Below are 23,898 nucleotides of genomic sequence, written 5' to 3' on the forward strand. Positions count from 1 at the left end.
CTGTTCTGGACATTTCATATACATGGAATCATACAATATGCAGTCTTCTATGACTTCTTTCACTTAGCATAAAGATTTATCTGTATTGTAGCATGTGTCAATACTTCATTCCTTTTATTGCTAACTATATTCCATTGTATGAATATACCACATTGTATTTATCAACTCATCTTATTTGGGTTGTTTCCATTTTTTGCCTATTCTGAATAATGCTGTTATAAACATTTTGTGCACAAGTGTTTGTATGAATACATGTTTTCATTTCTCTTAGGTATTTATCTAGGAGTAGAATCTCTCGGTCATAAGGAAACACTATAGATTGTTTTCCAAAGTGGCTGCCCATTTCATATTCCCACCAGCAGTAGGATTCCAATTTCTCTACATCTTCACCGACATTTTTGACTACAGTCATCCTAACGGATGAGAAGTGGTATCTGATGATGGTTTTGATTTGCATTTCCCTGAAGGCTAACAATACTGAGACTCTTCACGTTTCTTAGCCATTTGCAAATCTCCTTTGGAGAATTATCTACTCAAATCCTTTGTCTGCTTTTTTAATTAGATTGCCTTTTTATTACTGAGTTCTGAGAGTTTCTTATACATTACATATACAATGGGCTTGTTTTCCTATCTCTAGGTCTAGAATTATCCTTTCCAGAATTCTAAAATTTTCTGATCTCAAAATATAATACTCTTGTGTTCACAGTGCTGGTTGAAATACTAAGGAATGTTTCTAGTTGAGCTAAACTACATGTTAGTAAAACATAATATGATTTGGTAAGAAGGTTTGAAGATGTTCTTCCACAGTTTTGTCATACTGCTAGCTATTCCGCTATTCATTCCACAGCACTAAACATGTCCCTATCGATTTTATTTTACCCCCAGTATTTTATTACAAAACATTTCTGACACAGAAAAGCTGAAAGAATTGTTTGGTAAGCACTCATTATATATTACCTGGGCTCAAACAGTTAACATTTTGCTATGCTTTGTTTTAAGACATTTTCCTTCCTTAATACATTTACTTTTTATGTATTTCAAACAAATTTCCTTTTTAAAGTGAAAATGAAAATATTTCTAAGGTATTACACACTTTCTAGTTATTAATTCTGCCTTGGATTGGCTCTGTTAATGATTAGACAGATAACACAAACCTAAATATCTGTGATTCTACATCCTTGTAAACTAGTCCAGGAGCCCAGGATACGTATCCCAAGGCCAGCCTTAGGTGTAGTGAGTTGCCTACAGAGTGAGCCCCAAAACCTACCATAAATTTTGAAAGGCAACCACAAAAGATTTATTCTTTTGATTCCATTCTGATCTTTTAAAATAAAAGTTTTTCTGGGTTGGGTGACACTGGTGAACATACTAAATATTTCCCCATTAGTATAATTTAGTTTCTCATTGAGGTTTTTGGAGGCAGAATAATACAGAACAGTCAAAGGGCAGTGAACTCACTTGGGATAGGTCCTACTAGAAATGGAAAAAGCTAAGGAAACACAGATTTAACAGTTTTGGAGACAAATTTTGTCACTTTACACTGTACCCCAAACAGCACCGAAGAACACAATCCTTCCAGCACCCCTTACCCCTCTAGTTCTGAGGGCCGCGTGCACTCTGATCTTCTGCTGGATCTCTCAGATTGAGAACTCTTTGGTGAATACAGCCTTTTCCCTTTCATTCACACAGAGCAGCAAGAGTCAGGAGTCTGGCTGGTAATTAAAGTCCTGGTTCAATTGATGGCCAAACTAAACTATACTTTTAGTATTTGGACTGCCCAAAGTAATCATTGTCTAAGAATCAAGGCTGGGCGTGGTGGCACATGCCTGTAATCCCAGCACTTTGGGAGGCCGAGGTGGGCAGATCACAGGAACCAGGAGTTCAAGACCAGCCTGGCCAACATAGTGCAACTCCATCTCTACTAAAAAACAAAAATTAGCCAGATGTGGTAGCAGGCATCTGTAATCTCATCTACTCGGGAGGCTGAGGCAGGAGAATCGCTTGAGCCCAGAAGGTGGAGATTGCAGTGAGCCAAGATCATGCCACTGCACTACAGCTTGGGTGACAGAGTGAGAAGACAAAAAAAAAAAAAAAAAAAAAAAAAAAAAAAAAAAGAATCGAAACCCCTGCCCTTCAGACTGAAGATGAACAAGTAACTCCTCACACTTCCCCCAAATCTTGGCCATAAGCCAAGAATGAACTCTAGTACTTTACTCACCAATATCTGCAGGGAGGATGGCCACATAATAGAAAAATATTACTTATTACTTTCATAGGTAGGTAATATTATCCCCATTTCAGAGACAAGGAATGTGAAAGCTGGACAAATTTGGGGTACTCGTTTAGAATCAGTACAAGATAAGAGCAGCAAAGTTTGAGTGTTTGATATGGGGTGCAAATATGATTAAATATCCAGAGGCAGCTGAGATTCAAAAATAGTTCATCCATCACTGACTAACTGCAAGACCAGGACAAGGTCCCTCATTTTCTCTACGACTTACTCCTTTCATTTGGAAATTATTCCTATGTTTGCTCCAAAAATTCATTAGTCTGTAGTAAACAAGTGTCTCTTTGTCCCCAGTACTGTCCTATCAATATGGTAACATGATACAAACAAGAGAGTAATTTAAGAAATTGACTGATAAGGCCAGGCGCGCTGGCTCACGCCTGTTATCCCAGCACTTTGGGAGACTGAAACAGGCGGATCACTTGAGCTCAGGAGTTTGAGACTAGCCTGGCCAACATGGTGAAACCGCATCACCACTAAAAAATACAAAATTAGCCGGGCATGGTGGCAGGTGCTTGTAATCCCAGCTACTCAGAAGGCTGAGGCAGGAGAACTGCTTGAACCCAGGAGGTACAGGTTGCAGTGAGCCAAGATCGCACCATTGCACTCCAGCCTGGGCATCAAGAGTGAAACTCTGTCTCAAAAGGAAAAAAAAAAATACATTGACTGATATATACTAAATATCTGATATATATATATACTAAATATATATACTGATATATATATACTAAAGACCTGACAACAGCTGGCCATTACTGTGCTGCAGCTACTAGTACTATTATACATGACTACAGGGCATCAATTAAGTTTAAAATTTTTTTTCTTCCCTTGACACTCATGTATTCAATATCCCCACTAAGCAGCTGGACTATACATAGATAGATAGATAGATAGATAAATAGATAGATAGATAGACAGATATAGATAGATACATAAAATATATATTATATCCCTAGTGTCTATCACACACCATGAAAATGTTGCTTTCATTTTCTTACCACGGAGTTATACCTTAAAAAAGACACAGTGAGGTTACAAGCACTGGGTGCAAACCAAGGCCGAATGCTTTTCAAAAGATGTGCATTCATAAGGGCAATGGCATTGTCCTTCTGGTTTGTACATCTAATATTTAGTCTATATACTAAATATTAAACTAAATATATAGTAAACATTACTATATTATACTAAATATAAAGTAAACATTACCATCTCTTTCTTTGGATTCAAATGAAACTGTTAAATTATTTATCAGCTTAGCACATATTTATGTTTTTGCAAGGGCACAAATACATTGCATTGCCAACAGTTGAGAAGCACCAGCTAAAACCTTCAGAGTGTGCAGCAGCTCAACAGGAAATACATCCTCTTCTGGTTGAAATATTTTTACCATGATGTTTTGACAAAACAACGAGCAATTACAATGATGACATATACTTACATTTCAGCTAGAATTACACACAAATCTACAAACCAAAACAGGAATAAAAACAAGTAGAAGCTCTGGCTGTACACAGGCACAACAAAACATTTGGGGTATCTACTTGAAAACAGATACTTTAATATATTAACTCTGCCCTGCAATGTTTACTCACGGCCTCTCTCCCTCATTCTCATCGCCAGTCCCAGGTACTCCAGACTCCTCGTCAATTACTTCGGTCAGAATAGGAACAGACTACTTGCTCCTTAGTAGGGATAATGTTAGGTTGAACTCAAGTTTTGACTTTTACAACGAGACATAGGCGCAAGCTCATTTCCTTTTGTGGTTTCATACTTGACAGAAATTCACCAGAAACAACTAACTCAAGAACTAGAAACCAATCTATATCCCCCTTAGAGTTACATCCTGGCACCTTGATCAAACCCATGACTAAACTCTCAATGGTTTAAATAATATTTTTCAGAGAGAAGTATTAATAATACGAGATAAGTATGCTTTAGCTTCAAGCATTAAGACACTTCAACATGGAAAGATTCTAAAATCACTATGTATTCCGTTTGCTGTTTCTTTTTAACATCTTAGTCTACTCACAGGTGCAGGGTATTAATCTATTTACAGCATATTGCACGATCAACATCAGCTTTCGAAATATATTTTCAGACAGCTGTCTAGATATATCTAAGTCTGAAGAACAATTTTACAACACATGAATGACTAACTTAGCAATTAATAATAACAATAATTCCACGGCATTTTTACGAAACGGTTTTCCTAAATCAAAAAGTATTGCATAACCATAGTCTTCTTAACCTCCAAAATATTCAAAATCTTGTCATTATTTTACACTAAGAGAAACATAAGTACGAAGAAATAGAATAAATGCCCTAACGTCTTAATTATAAACAACACATCATGAACACTTAGCTACCGTAGACACTGGAGATACAAAGAAATGGCCTTTGCATATCAAAGTCCTCATATTCTTGTAATGAGGTCACAAACATTAAAAAGAATAATAATACAATGCCACATTATGGCACAACCAAAAGAGAAATGAGAGTTCAGAGGACCAAGAACATACTGAGGGCCGAGAATTTCATAAATGACATTGCAGGGGTTGCAGGATGTAAAAGAAAACAGGTTAGAAAATTAGAAGGGAAGCCCGGGTGTGGTGGCTCACGTCTGTCATCCCAGCACTTTGGGAGGCTGAGGTGGGCGGCTCACCTGAGGTCGGGAATTCGAGACCAGCCTGACCAACACGGAGAAACCCCGTCTCTACTAAAAATGCAAAATTAGCAGGATCTGGTGGTGCATGCCTGTAATCCCAGCTACTCGGGAGACTGAGGCAGGAAAACGGCTTGAACCTGGGAGGCAGAGTTTGTGGTGAGCCGAGATCATGCCATTGCACTCCAGCCTGGGCAATAAGAGTGAAGCTCCGTATCAAAAAGATGAAGAAGAAGAAGAAGGAGAAGAGAAGGAGAAGGAGGAGAAGGAGAAGGAGAAGGAGAAAATTAGAAGGGAAGAAACAGTGTCGGCAGGAAGAGTGGCATAATCCAGGTCTTTGGGGAGGGAAGTTAATGGCAGGTTTGAAGCAAATAGCATCCAATCTCTAAAATATCTCTCTGAAGGCTTCATAGGCATCATTTAGCTAAAGCAATATATCTGGTCTAATCCAATTCATCCAACATGCTAAAAAGTATTAAGAGAGCAGGCAGTGCTAGACTTTTCTTAAAATTAAGAAAAACAGATGAATGGGCTCACAAAGGTAACTGAAGGTTGCTGTGATAATTTCCCACAATGTTTCCCACCAAATATCTTTCATTTTGATACATCATGATAAAGTCTTTACATTGCAAAATTGTAGGATGACTTACTGTATGGTAAGGTATTGCTTTCAGTTTGAAGAATGCAGAAATGAATCAAGCGTTGTGATGAACATTACAACCCTCTATGAGTAACTCCATGTAAATGTCTCATTGTGTTCACTGAAAAAATGAAGCTTTGTGAAAGTAGCTAAATTCATTTTGAACTCAAACCACTAACATGTTGGTGAAACCCATCTCTTATATGTGTCCCCCTTTTTAAAAAGTATACATTCATAGGAAACTGCTCGGCCGGGCGCGGTGGCTCAAGCCTGTAATCCCAGCACTTTGGGAGGCCGAGACGGGCGGATCACGAGGTCAGGAGATCGAGACCATCCTGGCTAACACAGTGAAACCCCGTCTCTACTAAAAAAATACAAAAACTAGCCGGGCGTGGTGGTGGGCACCTGTAGTCCCAGCTACTCGGGAGGCTGAGGCAGGAGAATGGCATAAACCCGGGAGGTGGAGCTTGCAGTGAGCTGAGATCTGGCCACTGCACTCCAGCCTGGGCGACAGAGCGAGACTCCGTCTCAAAAAAAAAAAAAAAAAAAGGAAACTGCTCACACATCTACCATGTGTGCTCCAGAGCTTTCAGTTAGTCCATGGACTGAGAAAAACCTGGGTTTTCACCTAAATATACAGAGAGAAATTTCCTTGAAAACACACTTCTTGTTGATATCATATAAATCAAGAGGCTCTGATCCTCTTAAACTCTGTTTAATGGTTCCTGAAGGATGAGGATAAGCAACCCTAAGTTAGAGAAAATGTGGAGGATGGGAGACAAAAGAGATCCCAGGGCAGTACAATTGGCAGGGACATAAAAGTAGGGACATAAAAGTCCCCTCTCAACAGCCCCTTCCTCAGTCTTCCCACAGCAGCTTCTTCCAGCCAGGCCTTCTGCTCCAGCTGCCACCTTGTCAGTGTGTTCATTTGCTTCCTTCCCTCAATCTATCTCCTCCACTCCCCTTCTCAAAACTCAGTTCAAAATTTATCCATCTCAAGAAACATTTCCTTTATTCCTTGCCATCCACAGTAACCTTAGCTTGCTTACATCTTTATACAGTTTTTTTCTGTGTGTGTGTGTGTGTATGTGTGTGTGTGTGACGGAGTTTTGCTCTTGTCGCCCAGGATGGAGTGCAATAGCACGATCTCAACTCACTGCAACCTCCAGCTCCCGGGTTCAAGCGATTCTCCTGCCTCAGCCTCCCAAGTAGCTGGGATTACAGGCGCCCACCACCATGCCCAGCTAATTTTGTATTTTAGTAGAGATGGGGTTTCACCTTGTTGGCCAGGCTGGTCTTGAACTCCTGACCTCAGGTGATCCACCCGCCTTGGCCTCCCAAAGTGCTGGGAGGACAGACATGAGCCACCGCACCTGGGTCCTTTATACAGTTTTATACATTGTTTTGACCTGTTTATGCCTGGTTTTCTTCTTAACCGTACACATTCTCCTAGACTGATTTTAGTCTCAGATCAAGTTTAAACTTGATGGTAGGGACATTTATTACAGTTTGTTAACATCACAATAATTAAGATGACTGATCCATTTAACAGAGATATATCACAGCGTATTCTGTGCCAGGCAGGGGCACCTGGGGTACAGAAGTAACAACACAGACAAGGCCCCACTTTCTGAAGAGCGTAACCTCAAGGCATTTGGGTCTGTTCATTATGAGCCTTTGAATCTGTTATTCCTCTTTGCCTAGGATGTCTTCTCGCTGCCTTTCCACCAATCTTACCCTTTCATTTCCAACTTAAAGTCAATCTGGAATCTTTTTTAAGATGTTGTGCACATAGAAGGTATTTAATAAATGAATAAAGTATGACTAAAAATAAATGAATATTAACTACCAGGAAACAACTACAGTAAATTAAGAGTGATAATAAATATTCCCTGTACAAAGCCAGCTCCACAGTATTAGCTAATATTACAAATGCAACAACAGTTTTTCATGTTTCAAGTATATCCACCCAGCAAAATCACAAATGTGAACCATAACATGGTGCTTTCTCTTAAGAATATGATGCTAGCCAACGAAAGTGAAAGGAAAAGAATCTAGTTTAAGTTGTTCTAAAATGTGGCAAAATATAAATATATTCATCTGAAACGTTCTGGTAGTAACCACAGTGTTCTTCCTTTGTCCATACTAAGAATGATGGGATGGGTCCACATGTGGGTTAAGCCATCTGACATTCAAATTCATCTCCCAGTTTTCCATCATCAAGATAATTCCATTTTTAGAACTTGTCTTACCTGGTGGCATAGTTCTTCCCACTGCCTTTGCAGAAGCTCTATGCGTTCATTAAGAATGGAGATATCATCAGCACTGATGTAGGCAGAGAGGGTGTCCTTCAGCAGGGTCAACTGGGTCAAGTCATCTGTCCAGCTCCCAACTGCATTTTCTAATTCCTAAATTAAAAAAAAACAAAAAACTTGAATACCCATGGACATCTCCTGCCAATGATTTCTGAAGTGTTTTTGAATCCCCTCTTGATAGAATCTCCTTTGTATAGCCCTCAATTTAAATATATAACTTGGGATCTGGAGGCATATCATGGCGATATTACAGATTTGGTTCCAGACCGCCGAAATAAAGTATGTATCACAATAAAGTGAATCACAAATGTTTTGGTTTCCCAGTACATATAAAAGTTATATTTACACTATACTATTGTGGATAAAATGTGCAATAGCATATGTCTAAAAAAAACCAATCTGCATACCTTAATTTAAAAATACTTTATTTCTAAAAAATGTTAATGACCATCTTAGGCCTCAGCAAGTCATAATCTTGCTGGTAGAACGTCTTGACTCAATATGAAAGGCCGTTGACTGATCCAGTGGTGATTGATGAAGTCTGGGGTGGCTGTGGCAATTTCTTAAAATAAGACAAGGAAGTTTAAGCAGCATCAATGACTCTTTTACAAAAGGTTTCTTTGTAGCATGCGATGCTGTTTTAGAGCATTGTACTCACAGAACTTTTTTCAAAATTTGAGTCATCCTCTCAAACCCTACTGCTACTTTATCAATTAAGTTTATGTAATACTTGAAATCCTTTGTTGTCATTTCAACAATATCCATAGAATTTTTACCAGGAGTAGATTCCATTTCAAGAAGCCACTTTCTTGTTGATGGCCATACCACCCTAACTGTGCCCAATCTCATCTGATCTTGGAAGAAACCACTTTTTTTATTGATCCATAAGAAGCAACTCCTTATCCATTCAAGTTTTATCATGAGATTGCAGAAAGTCAATCACATCTTCAGGTTCCATTTCCAATTCTAGTTCTCTTGCTGTTTCCACCCCATCTGGAGTTACTCCCTCCCCCACTGAAGTCTTGAACCCCCTCAAAGTCATCCATGACAGCTGGAATCAACTTCTTCCAAACTCCTGTTAATGTTGACATTTTGACCTCCTCCCATGAATCATGAATGTTGCTTTTGTAAAAAAAAAAAAAAAAGTTTTAATTTTTGTGGGTATACAGTAGGTGTATATATTTATGGGATATACAAGATATTTTAATAGACGATGTGTAAAAATCACAGCAAGGTAAATACGGTATTCATCAACTCAAGCATTTATCCTTTGTGTTACAAACAATCCAATTATACTCTTTTATTTATTTAAAACTGTATGATTAAACTATTATTGGATATATTCACCATGTTGTTCTATCAAATACTAGATCTTATCCTTTCTATTTTTTGTAACCATTAACCATCCTCGTCACCCCTGCAGCCCCCAGGTACCCTCCCAAGCTCCGGTAACCATCTTTCTACTCTCTATCTCCATGAGTTCAGCTGTTTTAATTTTTAACTCCCACACATTAAGTGGAAAACATGTTGAATGACAGTGGCGAAAGTGGACATCCTGTTGTGTTCCAGATCTTAGAGTATTCAGTATTCAATCTTGGCAGGTTGTATGTGTCTAGGAAATCATCAGTTTCTTCTTGGTTTTCCAATTTATTGGCACATAGTTGCTCATAATAGCCTCTAATGATCCTTTAAATTTCTGCGGTATTGGTTGCAGTGTTTCCTTTTTCATCTTACTCAGTATGATGCTAGCTGTGGGTCTGCCATATATGGCTTTTACTATGTTGAGTAATGCTTCTTCTATGCTCAGTTTTTTTTAGGGTTTTTATCAGGAAACGTTGAATTTTATCAAATGTTTTCAGCATCAATAGAAATGATCATATAACTTTTGTCTTTCACTCTGTTGATCTGATGTACACACTGATTGGTTTGAAAATGTTCAACCATCATTGCATCCCTGGGATAAATTCCACTTGGTCACGATAAATGATCTCTTTAAAGCACAGTTAAATTCAGTTTGCCAGTATTTTAATGAACATTTTTACATCAATGTTCATCAGATATATTGTTCTATAATTTTTTTCTTCTTCTTCTTCTTTTTTTTTTTTTTTGATGTGTCTTTGTCTGGTTTTGTTATCAGGTTAACAGCCTCATAGAATGAATTCGGAAGTATTCCCTCCTCCTCTATTTTTCAGAATAGATTGAGTAGGATTGGTATTAATTCTTCTTTAAATGTTTGGTAAAATTCAGCAGTGAAGCCATCAGGTCCTGGGCTTCTTTGCTGGGAGACTTTTTATTACGCTTCAATCTTGTCACTTGCTATTGGTCTGCTTTTGGATTTCTTCATGGTTCAATCTTGGCAGGTTGTATGTGTCTAGGAAATCATCCATTTCTTCTCAGTTTTCCAATTTAATGGCATATAGTTGCTCATAATAGCGCTAATGATCCTTTAAATTTCTGTGGTATTGGTTGCAATGTCTCCTTTTTCATTTAGATCTTCTCTTTTCTTCTTAGTCTGGCTAATGGTTTGTCAATTTTGTTTATCTTTTCAAAAAATAAACTTTGCATTTTATTGATCTTTTGTATTGTTTTCTTCATTTCCATTTCATTTATTTCTGCTTTAAGCTCTGTTATTTCTTCTACTAACTTTGAGTTTGGTTTGCTCTTGCTTTTCTAATTCTTTAAGATGCATTGTTAGGTTGTTTATTTGAAGTTTTTCTTTTTTGATGTAGGTGTTTGAATCTATAAACTTCCATCTCAGTACTGCTTTCACTCTACCCCGTAGGTTTTGGTATATTGTGTTTCCATTATCATTTGTTTCAAGAAATTTTTCTATTTCCTTTTTAATCTCTTCATTTACTCACTAGTCATTCAGAAATATATTGTTTAACTTCTATGTGTTTGTATAGTTTCCAAAATTCCTTTTGCTATTGATTTCTAGCTTCATTTATTATGATCAGAGAAGATACTTGATATAGTTTCACTTTTGTTGGAATGTTTTAAGACTTGTTTTGTGACCTAACATATGGTCTATCCTTGAGAATGATCCATGTGCTGGGGAGAAGAATGTGTATTTTGTAGCTGTTAGATGAATGTTCTGTAAATATCTATTAGGTACATTTGGTCTTTAGTGCAGATTAACTCTAGTGTTTTTTTTGTTGATTTTCTGTCTGGATACTCTGTCCAATGTTAAAAGTAGGGTGTTGAAGACTGCAGCTATTATTGTATTTGGGTCTATGTCTTTCTTTAGCTCCAATAATATTTGCTTTAGATATCTGGATACATGAGTGTATTTAGTGACAGAAACCCAAGGAAAAAAAGTAAATGTATATTATTATTATTATTATTATTATTATTATTTGAGTCTTACTCTGTCACCCAGGCTGGAGTGCAGTGGTGTGATCTTGGCTCATTGTAACGTCCACCTCCCTGATTCAAGCAATTCTCCCACTTCAGCCTCCCAAGTAGCTGGAACTGCAGGAGTGCACCACCATGACTGACTAATTTTTTTGTATTTTTAGTAGAGATGGGGTTTCACCATGTTGACCAGGCTGGTCTCAAACACATAAATGTATATTATATATTTATCTGGGTGGTCCAGTGTTGGGTGTATATATATTTACAAATGTTATAACCTCTGCTATATCCTCTGGTTGAATTAACCTCTTTTTCATCATGTAATGACCTTCTTTGTGTCTTTTATAGTTTTGTCTTGAAACCTATTTTGTCTGATTTAAGTATACTATTCCTGCCCTTTTTGCTTTCCATTTGCATAGAATATCTTTTTCCATCCCTTTACTTTCAGTCTATGTGTGTCTTTATAGATGAAGTGTGTTTCCTGTAGGCAACAGGTCATTGGGTCTTATGATTTTTAAGCCATTCAGGTACTCAATGTCTTCTGAGTTTCGTTCATTTATATTAAATGTTGTTATTGATAAGTAAGGACTTACTACTACCATTTTATTATTTGTTTTTTCTGGTTGTTTATATGGTCTTCTCTCCCTTCTTTCCTTCCTGTCTTCCTTTCAATGAAAGTGATTTCGCTGTTGGTATGTTTTAATTTGTTGCTTTTTATTTTTTGTGTATCCACTGAATGTTTTCAGATTTGAGGTTACCATGATGCTTTCAAATAATATCCTAATACATATTATTTTAAACTGATGACAACTTAATACTGATAGCACAAATCAGCAAACTAACAAATAAGCAAAACGGAAATGAGTAAAAACTCTACACTTTAATTTTGTCAGCTCACTGCAACCTTTGCCTCCCAGATTCAAGCAATTCTCATGCTTCAGCCTCCTGAGTAGCTGGGACTAGAGGCGCATGCCACTCCACCTGGTTAATTTTTGTAATTTTATTAGAGACAGGGTTTCACCATGTTGACCAGGCTGGTCTCAAACTCCTGGCCTCAAGTGTTCCCCCCACCTTGGCTTTCTAAAGTGCTGGGATTACAGGTGTGAGCCACTATGCCCAGCCATGTTGTTTCTTATTTATATCTTATCATACTTGTCTATATATTGAAAAGTTGTCATAGTTATTATTGATCAGCTCATCTTTTCATCTCTCTACTTAAGATATAGTTTATACAGGCCGGGCGCGGTGGCTCACGCCTGTAATCCCAACACTCTGGGAGGCCGAGGGGGGTGGATCATGAGGTCAGGAGATGGAGACCATTCTGGCTAACACGGTGAAACCCTGTCTCTACTAAAAAAATACAAAAAATTAGCCAGGCATGGTGGCAGGCGCCTGTAGTCCCAGCTACTCTACTCGGGAGGCTGAGGCAGGAGAATGGCGTGAACCTGGGAGGCGGAGCTTGCAGTGAGCCAAGATCGCGCCACTGCACTCCAGCCTGGGTGGCAGAGTGAGACTCTGTTTCAAAAAAAAAGATATAGTTTATACAACACAATTGCAATGTTATAATATTCTGTGCTTTTCTGTGTGTTTACTATTACCAGTGAGGTCTGCACCTTCACATGCTTTCCTATTGCTCATTAACACTCTTTTCTTTCAGATTGAAAAACTCCCTTTAGTATTTCTTGTAGGTCAGGTCTGATGTTAATGAAATCCCTTAGCTTTTGTTTGTTTGAAAAAGTCTATTTCTCCTTCATGATTGAAAGATGTTTTACTGGGTATACTATTCTAGGGTAAAAGGTTTTTTTCTTCAGCACCTTAAAAATGTCACTTCACTTTCTCCTGTTTGGTAAGGTTTCCACTGAAGAGGCTGCTGCCAGATGTACTGAAGCTCCATTTTATGTTGTTTCTTTTCTCTTGCGGCTTTTAGGATCCTTCTTTATTTTTGACCTTTGAGAGTTTAATTATTAAACGCCTCGAGGTAATCTTCTTCAGGTTAAATCTACTTGGTGTTCTATAACCTTCTTGTACTTGGATATTGACATCTTTCCCTAGGTTTGGCAAGTTCTCTGTTATCCCTTTGAATGAACTTTTTATCCCCATCTCTCTTTCTACCTCCTTTTGAAGGCCAATAAGTCTTAGATTTGCCCTTTTGAGGCTATTTTCTAGATCCCGTAGGCATATTTCATTGTTTTTTATTCTTCTTCATTTGTCTCCTCTGACTGTGTAGCTTCCTTCAAGCTCATGAATTCTTTCCTCTGCTTGATCAATTCTGCTATTAAGAGGCTCTGATGCATTCTTCAGCATGTCAATTACATTTTTCAACTTCAGAATGTCTGCTTGATTCCTTTTAATTATTTCAATTTCTTTGTTAAATTTATCTGATATGATTCTGAATTCATTCTGTGTTATCTTACACAGCTCTGTCACCCAGGTCGGAGCGCAGTGGTGCAATCTCAGCTTACTGCAACCTCCACCTCCTGGGTTCAAACAATTCTCATGCTTCAGTCTCCTGAGCAGCTTGGATTACACACATGTGCCACCATGCCTGGCTAATTTTTGTATTTTTAGTAGAGACAGGGTTTCTACATGTTGGCCGGGCTGGTCTCAAACTCCTGACCTCAGGTGATCCACCCACCTCGGCCTCCCAAAGTTCTGGGATTACAGGTGTGAGCCACTGCACCCAGCCCAAAAGAGTTACTTTGAGTTATCTCTCTGAAAGGTCTCATATACCTGTCACTCCAGGATTGGTCCTTGGTATCTTATTTATTGGTGTTTGTTGGGTTAGGTCATGTTTTCCTGGATGGTCTTGATGCTTGCAGATGTTTGCTGGTGTCTTGGTATTGAAGAATTAGGTATTTATTGTAGTTGTAGTCATGACTTGTTTGTATTTACCCTTCTTGGGAAGGTTTTCCAGGTATTCCAAGGAACTTGGGTATTGTGATCTAAATTCTTAGTCACTGCAATCAAATCTGCATTAGGGGCCACTCCAAGCCCACTAACACTGTGGTTCTTGCAGACTGATAGAGGAACTACCTTGGTGGTCTTGGATAAGACCTGGAAGAATTATCTGGATTACCAGGCAGATTCTTGTTCTCTTTCCTTATTTTCTCCCAAACAGGCAGAGTCTCTTTCTCTGTGCTGAATTGCCTGGTGCTAGGGGGAGGAGAGTTACAAGTATCCCTGTGGATCCTCTACCACTACTGGGACTGTACTGGGTTAAGCCTGAAGCCAGCACAGCGCTGGATCTCTCCCAAGGCCCCCTGTAACCACTACTTGGCTACTGCCTATGTTTGCGCAATGTCCTAGAACTCTACAATCAGCAGGTGACGAAGCCATACAGGCTTGTGTTCTTTTCAGGGCAGTGAACTCCCCCTGGCCCTAGGTGGTCCAGTGATGCCAGGGCTTGGAGTTGGAAATCTTAGAAATCTACTTGGTACTCTGTTCTACTGTGGAATAGCTGGTATCAAAACCATAAGAAAAAGTCCTTTCCACTCTTCCCTTCCCTGTCCCAGGCTGAGAAGTCCCTCCCCACGTCCACTGCCACAACAGAACCATGGGAATGCTGCCAGGCCATTGCTGATATTTACATTAGGCCCAAGGGCTCTTCAACTCAGCTTGTGGTAAATGCTGCCAGGCCTGGAACTTACCCTTCAGGGCAGTGGGCTCCCCTCTGGCCCAAGGTAGATCCAGAAATGCCACTGGAGAGCCAAGGCCTGGAATTGAGCACCCCTGGGGCCTCTTTGGTGCTCTTCCCTATTGTTGCTATGCTGGTTCCTAAGTTACAAGACAAAGTCCCTTTTGTTCTTGCCTCCTTTTTCATAAGCAGAAGAGGACTCTCCTTATAGCCACCACAGCTGTGAATGTGCTAGGTCATACCTGAAGCCAGCATGTCTCCGAATCTGACCCAAGGCCCACAGTGTGTACTACCTGGTTACACTGCTGATAATTCAGGGCCCATGGGCTCTTTAGTCAGCTGGTGATGGGTCTTGCCACGACTAGCTCCTTTCCTTCAATGCAGCAGGTTCTCTTCTGGCCAAGGGTGTGTCTAGTAATGTCTGGAAACCAGGGCATGGAATGAAGCCTTCATGACTCTGCCCAGTGCCCTTTCTTACTGTAACTGACTTGGTATCCAAGTTGCAAAACAAAGTGCTCTTTACTCTTTCCTGTTTTCTCAAGCAGAAGGAAGGGGTGTCTTTTGGAGCTGCAAGCTGTGTTGCCTGGGGTTGGGGGAGGATTGGCACAACTCTTTTAGCTGTCTTGCTGGTGTGTCATTGGGTCATGTGCCCCCAAGTCCACTGTCTCCAAGCCCAGTTCAGCATTGGGCCCCGCCTAGGAGTATAGTACTTGTGGCCTAAACAGCCTTTCAAATTTATGTAGGACCCCAGAGCATTTTAGTCCATGGTGGTAAGTGCTTGTCAAAACCCAGATTCTGTCAGCTGGGATGGGAGCTTCCCGTTTGGCTAGGTCTTGTCTAAATGCTCCCTCCATGGGCATCAGCTGAGTTCTGCCTGGTGTTGGCAGCACTGAGCTCCAATGCAATGCAGAGCAATTGCTGGGCTCTCCCTCCTTGACATGCACAGATTCTCTCTCTGTGCCATGTGCCTGTTGCTGGGGCATAGAAAACAAGAAGTGGTGTGGGCAACTCAAAGCTGTGTTTCCTACGGTCTTCACTGCCTCTTTCTGCAGGATGAAGTTAAAACCAGGTAATGTGATTGCTCACCTGATTTTTTATTCTTATGAAGGCGCTTTCTTATATAGGTAGTTGTTACATTTGGTGGTCCTGCAGGGAGAACAATCAGTAGAGAACTCTATACGGCCATTTTGCTCTGCTTCCTCAGGTCAAATCATGGATGTTCTTATTGCCATCTGAAATGATGAATCCTTTCTACGGGGCTCTCCATTTACTTTGCCCAGATCCATCACAGGAATCACTATCTATGGCAGCTATAGCCTCACAAAGTGTATTTCTTAAATAATAAGACTTGGAAGTTGAAATTATTCCTTGATCCATGGGCTACAGGATAGATACCGTGCTAGCAGGCATGAAAACAACATTAGTCTTGTACATCTCCATCTCCATCAGATATCTAGGGAGACTATGTGCATTATCAAGAAGCAGTAATACTTTGAAAGAAAGCCTTTCTTTTCTGAGCAGTGGGTCTCAAAAGTGGGCTTAAAATTTCGGTAAAAACTGTACTGTAAACAGATATGATGCCCTTGGGGTTTTGTTGTTCTATTTATAGAGCACAGGCAGATTTAGCATAATTCTTTTTTTTTCTTTTTTTTTTTTGAGACGGAGTCTCGCTCTGTCGCCCAGGCTGGAGTGCAGTGGCCGGATCTCAGCTCACTGCAAGCTCCGCCTCCCGGGTTTACGCCATTCTCCTGCCTCAGCCTCCCCAGTAGCTGGGACTACATGCGCCCACCACCTCGCCCGGCTAGTTTTTTTGTATTTTTTTAGTAGAGAGATTTAGCATAATTCTTAAAGGCCTTAGGATTTTCAGAATGGTAAATGAACACTGACTTTAACTTTAAGTCACCCAGCTCCATTTGCCCCTAAGAAGAGAGTCAGCCTTTTCTCTGAAGCTTTCGAGCCAGGTATTGACTTCTTTTAAACTATAAAAGTTCTCAATGGCATCTTTTTCCAGCATAGGGCTGTTTGATCTACCTCCAGTCTGGGCAACAAGAGCAAAACTCTGTCAGGAAGGGGAGAGGAGGGGAGAGGAGGGGAGAAGGAAGGAAGGATAAAAGGAAAGACGTAAAGAAAGAGGGAAGGAAGGAAAGAGGAAGAAACGAAAGGAGAGAGGGAGGGAGAGTAGCCACCTCCCTCAATGATCTTAGCTAGATCTGCATAACTTACTGCAGCTTCTACATCAGCACTTGCTGCTTTACCTTGCACTTTTATGTTACAGAGATGGTTTCTTTCCTTAAAACTCATGAACCAACCTCTGCTCACTTCCAACTTCTCTTCTGCAGTTACTTCTCCTCTCTCAGCCTTCACATAATTAAAGGGAGTTACGACCTTGCTCCGGGTTAGGCTTTGGCTTAAGGCAATGTTGTGGCTGGTTGGATCTTCTGTTCAGACCACTCAAAGTTTCTCTGTATCAGCAATAAGGACATTTTGCTTTCTTCTCATCCATGCATTTACTGGAGTATCACTTTTCATTTCCTTTCAGAACTTTTCCTTTGCATTCACAACCTGGCTGTTCGGCACAAGAGGCCTAGCTTTTGGGTTATTCCAGCTTTTGACATGTCTTCCTCACTAAGCTTAGTCATTTCTAGCTTTTGATTTAAAGTGAGAGACATGAGATTTTTTTCAATTGAACACTTAAAGGCCACTGTATTAATTGGCCTAATTTCAATATTGTTGTGTCTCAGCAAATAAGGAGGCCAGAGGAGAAGGAGAGAGATTGGGAACATTGTTGGTGGAGCAATCAGAACACATGCTACATTTATGAATTAAGTTTGCTGACTTCTATGGGCATAGTGTGTGGTGCCACTAATTACAATATTATCATCAAAGATCGCAGTGATTGTAGATCACTATAACAAATATAACAGTAAAGAAAAAGTTTGGAATATTGTGAGAATTACCAAAATTACGCAGACATAGGAAGAAAGCACATGCTGTTGGAAAAAATGGTGCTGGTAGACTTGTTCTATGCAGCATTGCCACAACCTTCAATTTGTAAAACAAAACAAAACAAAAAAAAAAACCCGAGAAACAAAAAGCAAAACATAGTGTCTGTGAAACACACTAAAACAAAGTTCAATAAAATGAGGTTTGCCCGTATTTCATTTGCTTCCACATAATCTGAGAAATTGCTAAGTCCTTATCATTTTATTGATTAAAATACTTTTTTTCCTAAATTGAAGTTTAATCACTGCATTGATCTTCTTTACTTTAGACTGACTTCATAAACCTCTAACTTATCCTTTCTTGTTGTCCTGAATTGCTGATCACACTGATGAAATATTTTTAAAAACAGACACCTTAATTTAACTTTCATTTTCAAACACTATAGAGTTGCTACATTCTGTGATCTATACTTATAATGTAATAGCTGAGAAGATCTGTTGCTGTTACTACTCAATTTAAAACAATGCACTGAATGCATTTTCTGCAGGATCAGACATTTCATTAAGTCACTAAAAAAAAAGATTATGTACCCTGTCTTTTAGGGGAATGATTTAAAAAAAAAAATTCATATAGCAATATTTGAATGAGTTGACAATAGTTTTTACAATATTTTGACCAATCACCAGTTTTGCAATTTGTATAACCAGCTGTTGTTTTTAGATTCCAGCTAGTTTTGTGTATAAATAGAGTATTTCATGTGCCTTTTCCCCTCCCTTTATGTGTCTTTACAGGGTAGAAAGGTTTCCAAAGGCAATGGCAATTAGTGGTGCTGTCTGAGGCTAACTTCCCAGGCAATTTAGGCAAACAAGATTTTAGCCTGAATTTTCCAGGTAATTGCCTTGTTTTGCTGCTAAGGGCAGTTTGGGGAAGAGTAGCAGGATTAGACTAAAATACATTTTTTAAATCCACACACTCAATAGCAGCATGTGTTTGTAACTGTCATGTATTTTGGGAGATAAAAAAATGATGCCCCATGGCAACAGTATTTGGCTGAAAGACCAAACCATCTAGGTTAATTAAATATGCAACATTTCTGCTAATAATCCTAAACATATTCAATTGTTATACCACTGGAAAGGTTTTCCATTTTTCACACCAATTTCTACCCCCCACAACTCGAGCATCAGATTTGTATATGGATTAAAAAAAAAATACATAATAACACCACCACCAAAAACCAACTGTTTCAGTCGCACAGTATACCAACCCATTAAATAAGTCAGTGTGGCAAAAATATAGCCTGTAGATACAGGCAACCCAGATATTTATTGACTTTGAAAAGTTATTAAATTTCCAGAAGCCTCAGTCTTCCCATCTGAAAAGGGGCAATAATAAATATTTTCATCAGCTGGTGTTAATGCCAACTGAGATAACACCAATATAGTCACAGCCCCTCGTAAACGCCCATTCCTGCTTTGCAGAAGTTTTCTTTAATAATTTTATTATATTTTATTTTTTCAGAGACAGGGTCTCACTCTGTCAGTCATGCTGGATGCAGTGGTGTGATCATAGCTCACTGCAGCCTCAAACTCCTAAGTGATCCTCCTGCCTCAGCCTCCCCAGTAGCTAGGACTACAGGCAAGCACCACCACTCTGGTTAATTTTTAAATTTCTTTAGATATGGGGTCTTGCTATATTGCCCAGGTTGATCTTGAACTTCTGGTCTCAAATGATCTGTTTGCCTTGGCTTCCCAAAGTGCTGGGATTACAGGCATGATCCACCACACCTGGCTTCTTTAATTATTTTTAATAAATTTATAATCACAGGTTTAAAGTGCACTTTTTAATCTTTGTAACCATTGCATACTTCTTAATGTAACAGCTCATGATAGTACTTCTTTCACTTTCCATCCATGATGTAAAATATACTACCTTTTAATTTTCCTAAATTTGCCTTTTTCAAGTTTCAAATAATATCCTTAGATTTTACAACTGAAGAAAAAATTCTTATAGCCGCACTTTTCATGATTTCTAGACCTCTTTAACAATTACCATCTCTTAAATGCTTGGGATTTCTTTGCCAAAGTGAGGCAGAGAATTTCTAATTGAAACCCAAGTCATTTAAGTATATGCGAATTTTTAACAGAATTACCCTAGAGCAATAATTTGTAAATGACTGGGGAACATAAGAGCACTTCTAATTTGAAAGAAAAACCTTTTTAAAGGTACTTTTGATGTGATCAGCCTATCGCTCAGCAAAGAACTGCTGTTTGGGCATTTCACTTGGCTACAAAGATGTGAAAGGCATGAATCTTACAGCCACTGAATTGTGTTGGTCTCTGAGAGCTCATAATCCAGGGAGTGGTCTGTATCACTAGCTACTGACTTGCTTTCAACTACCATTTGAGGTGCTGATCACAATCTTTAAGTACTTAGAACCTGAGCAATTTAAGGATTGTGTGTCTTCCTCCTTTCCTTGCATAATGGTCTGGAGGGCAGGGTGTGTTCCTTGGAGGGCCGCTGTCTGCAGATTTTCCAGGCTGTTGATCCTTTTTTCCCCCTTCTTGTAGACTAGATTCTTCTGGTAGAATGACTCCCCAGTGTGGATGCTTTTAAAAGATGACTTTATTGCTCTTGACTCAGCTCTTAAATATCTTTTAATGTGTTTTAAATTTTCATTTGCTTCCTTGGAGTAATCCATAAACTAGTCTATAATTTCAAGAACTGCAATAAATCAGCAATACAAGGTTCACCTGAGTTGCCTGCCCTTATGTCATATACTAGGATCTTGTATCAGCATGTAGGCAACCTAGGAGTTTGACTGGAATATAGCCTCAAAGACATTATTTCAGCAGAGGCACACAGATAGATGACAGTGAAAATCGCAGTTCAGTAATTTACCTTGCAACGCATTTGTTCTGCATGGAGCTCTTCGTGGTGATCCGGTAGACACTGGGAAAGCTTCTTTTTGAAAGTTCGTAGTTTCTCCAGGGAATCTGCTATTCCTTTCTCACATTTTTCCCAGTCCTATCATGTGAATAAAACAAATAGCATAGATGTTTTGATGTAGGAAGCTGGAGGAAAAAGAAAAGATACACTCTTCTTCATTCCCAGAGAAAGAATGAAAGTTACACAGATGGCCGGGTGTGGTGGCTCCCCCTGTAATCCCAGCACTTTGGGAGGCCAAGGCGGGTGGATCACTTGAGGTCAGGAGTTTGTAACCAGCCTGGCCAACATGGTGAAACCCCATCTCTACTAAAAACACAAAAATTAGCCGGGCATGGTGGCAGGCTCCTATAATCCCAGCTACTCGGAAGGCTGAGGCAGGAGAATTGCTTGAACCCGGGAGGCAGAGGTTGCAGTGAGCCAATATCACGCCACTGAACTCCAGCCTGGGAGACAGAGTGAGACTCCATCTCAAAAAAACAAAAAGGAAGTTGCCTGATGAACAATATGAAGGTAGGCCCACACTCATTCCCAGGGGAGGCAACATGCTCTTGTCATCTGAAGAGCTGAGTTGAAAACTGACTCTGTTACTGATTATCTGCGTGGCTTTAAGCAGATAACGCTCTATGTTTCCATTTTCCCTATGAAAATGCAAAAAATACAAACTCTCCATATTTATTGGAGCCCAAAGGAAGCAATGAGTGTCAAGACATCAAGCACAATGACCAGAATATTATGGGTACCCAAAAATGTTATCTGAATCCAAATCTATCTCTGCAGAGGTAGGACTATAATCTCAGTACCTTGTCTCTTTCTTAACTCCATCCATAACTGCACCCAATATCTACCCTTTCCCAAATGTACTATAAGGGATTAAAAAAAAAGAGGATATGGAATGTCTTACAGAAAGAGAAACACACACTACAAAAGCAAGGCATTTTTGACTGGTTTTATCTTGTTCATGCTGAAACATACATAGCAATTATTACCTAATTTTAAAAAATCAGACACATGTAATTTTTTTTTAATAAAAAAGTGAAATTTTAAAAAATGACAGGAACCAAAGCGGAGCTTGATTTTTTTTTATAGCACCTTATCTACATATTAACTCACATCCGGTTTCTTAGTGCCAGTGAAAATTAAACTTAACTAAACAAGTCTCCTTCATGTTGTCCAACACTGCCCATTTGCCAAACTCTCCAGTCCAGGCCTTTCCGCTCCCCACTCATCTCCCCAGTGGCCACTCCCTATACCATGAATTACAGAATTCCAAAGCAAGACAACTAGAATCACGGCTAGAATCATTTTTAGTTGTCAATATAGTGTCAAATCATGTTCCATCTTCCTTCACAATATCTCTTTCATTATCAGCAGTCAATAAAACTATCAAACACCCTGAATTCAATCAACATGCAGTTGACAAAGGTTTATTGATCTAAAAGAGATAAGATCATCACAGGTGCCATGACCCACACCTATAATCCTAGCACTCTGGGAGGCCAAGGAGGGCAGATTACTTGAGGCCAGGAGTTCGAGACCAGCCTGGTCAACATGGTGAAAACCTATCTCTACTAAAAATACAAAAATTATCCAGGCGTGGTGGCGTGCACCTGTAATCCCACTGCCTTGAGAGGCTGATGCATAAGAATCACTTGAACCCAGGAGGTGGAGATTGTAGTTAGCCAAGATTGCACCACAGCACTCCAGCCTGGGTGACAGAGTGAGACTCTGTGTCAAAAACAAAAAACAAAAAACAAAACAAAACAAAATTAAAAAAACAAGAAAGAAAGAAAGACTAGCTTCTTACGTTTCAGAACAAAATTAAGAGATGATAGTGAAGAAGGGGAACATACAGAATGTGAAATTATAATGCCTATTTTTGGCATACTTACTAACAGTATTAAAAGCTAAATATTATAGCTGTGGTAAAAAAAATACACTAAAATGAGGGTATATAAACAATAAAATGTAGATTCATAAATTCCTTCTTAGGCAAACAAGATGTAGTGTTAAGAGTCAAAATAAAATAAACTTTAACAAGAAGAGAAGAGGGATTCCTCTTTTCAAGGATGACTTAGATTCTAAATCTATAACCAAATCCTTTTATGACATGAATTATAAGGAAATAACGTAATGTCATGAGCCTGCAAATATCTCTTAAAGTGGATGTTTTCTACACCAACAGACAGACAGACAAGAAAAGCAAATGTAGTGACTCAGACATCATGCCTTATTAAGTCTTGGAAACATCTCCAAAAATCACATCACAAATTAAAAAAAAAATGATGAACATGTTCTCTACAGGATGAGTTACAGCGTTTTAAACCCTTTCCTAAAAGCAAAAAGAAGAAAATGAACTCAGCATATTATATTCCTGATGAAATTGTGCCGTGTGCAAATAATAGCTCTTTATAGATGTTCAGTGGCATTTTTGATGGATTGCTTCCTACACAGAAGGCAATATTTTATGAAACAAAATTCAATATAAATCCAGTGGGTGTGCACACTTTAAGTATTAAAAAAAAAACAAAAAACAAAATCTTAGTCATTACCTTCGATACGAACATGTGACAGGCCCAATTTAACAGATACCCTCATTCAAGTGTTGGTAATTATCAACCTATACAGGACCATAACATTTAGTTGTCTTTACTTCTGAAGATCATAATAACATCAACTATGATATCACTATCATCCATTTAGTGCTCAGTATGAGCCAGGTAAGGTACCACGTGATTCACTGTCATTATTTCATGAAGTGCTCACAATGGCCACATGGAGATGGTGAAATTATACACCCACTCTACAGATGAGGAAACTGAGGCTTAAATAGGATAAGTTAACCAGGTCATTTGGTTTACCATGATTTTAATTTGAGATTGTCTTATTTTAGAGGCCCTGTCCTTTTGAAACTGCTCATTTAATTATGCATTATACATGCAATTGGAGAGTGAGAGAGAAAAGTATATTGTGGGAGGTCCGGATAAATCTACACTTTCCAAAACTTACTGTGTGATCAGTATGTGATCTGCATCCAACTAAGGGCTTAATACACCTCCTGGAGATTTTATCTCATGGCAACTTGCTTGGATCAGCTAAGATAAATCAAGAGTATCT

At 39.0% G+C, this 23,898-nt stretch overlaps 1 protein-coding gene across 1 annotated transcript in view; it reads right to left on the reverse strand.

The window, feature by feature from the left end:
• The window catches only part of SYNE1 (spectrin repeat containing nuclear envelope protein 1), a 286,149-nt gene that overhangs the window by 61,128 nt on the left and 201,123 nt on the right, over window positions 1-23,898 (reverse strand). The window contains 2 exon segments of the mRNA XM_017887615.1: window positions 7,842-7,997; window positions 20,737-20,862. Coding sequence (XP_017743104.1) covers window positions 7,842-7,997; window positions 20,737-20,862 — 282 coding nt within the window.

The sequence above is a fragment of the Rhinopithecus bieti genome, unplaced genomic scaffold (genome assembly GCF_001698545.2).
Source record: "Rhinopithecus bieti isolate Rb0 unplaced genomic scaffold, ASM169854v2 scaffold_16097, whole genome shotgun sequence".
Classification (NCBI taxonomy): Eukaryota; Metazoa; Chordata; class Mammalia; order Primates; family Cercopithecidae; genus Rhinopithecus; species Rhinopithecus bieti.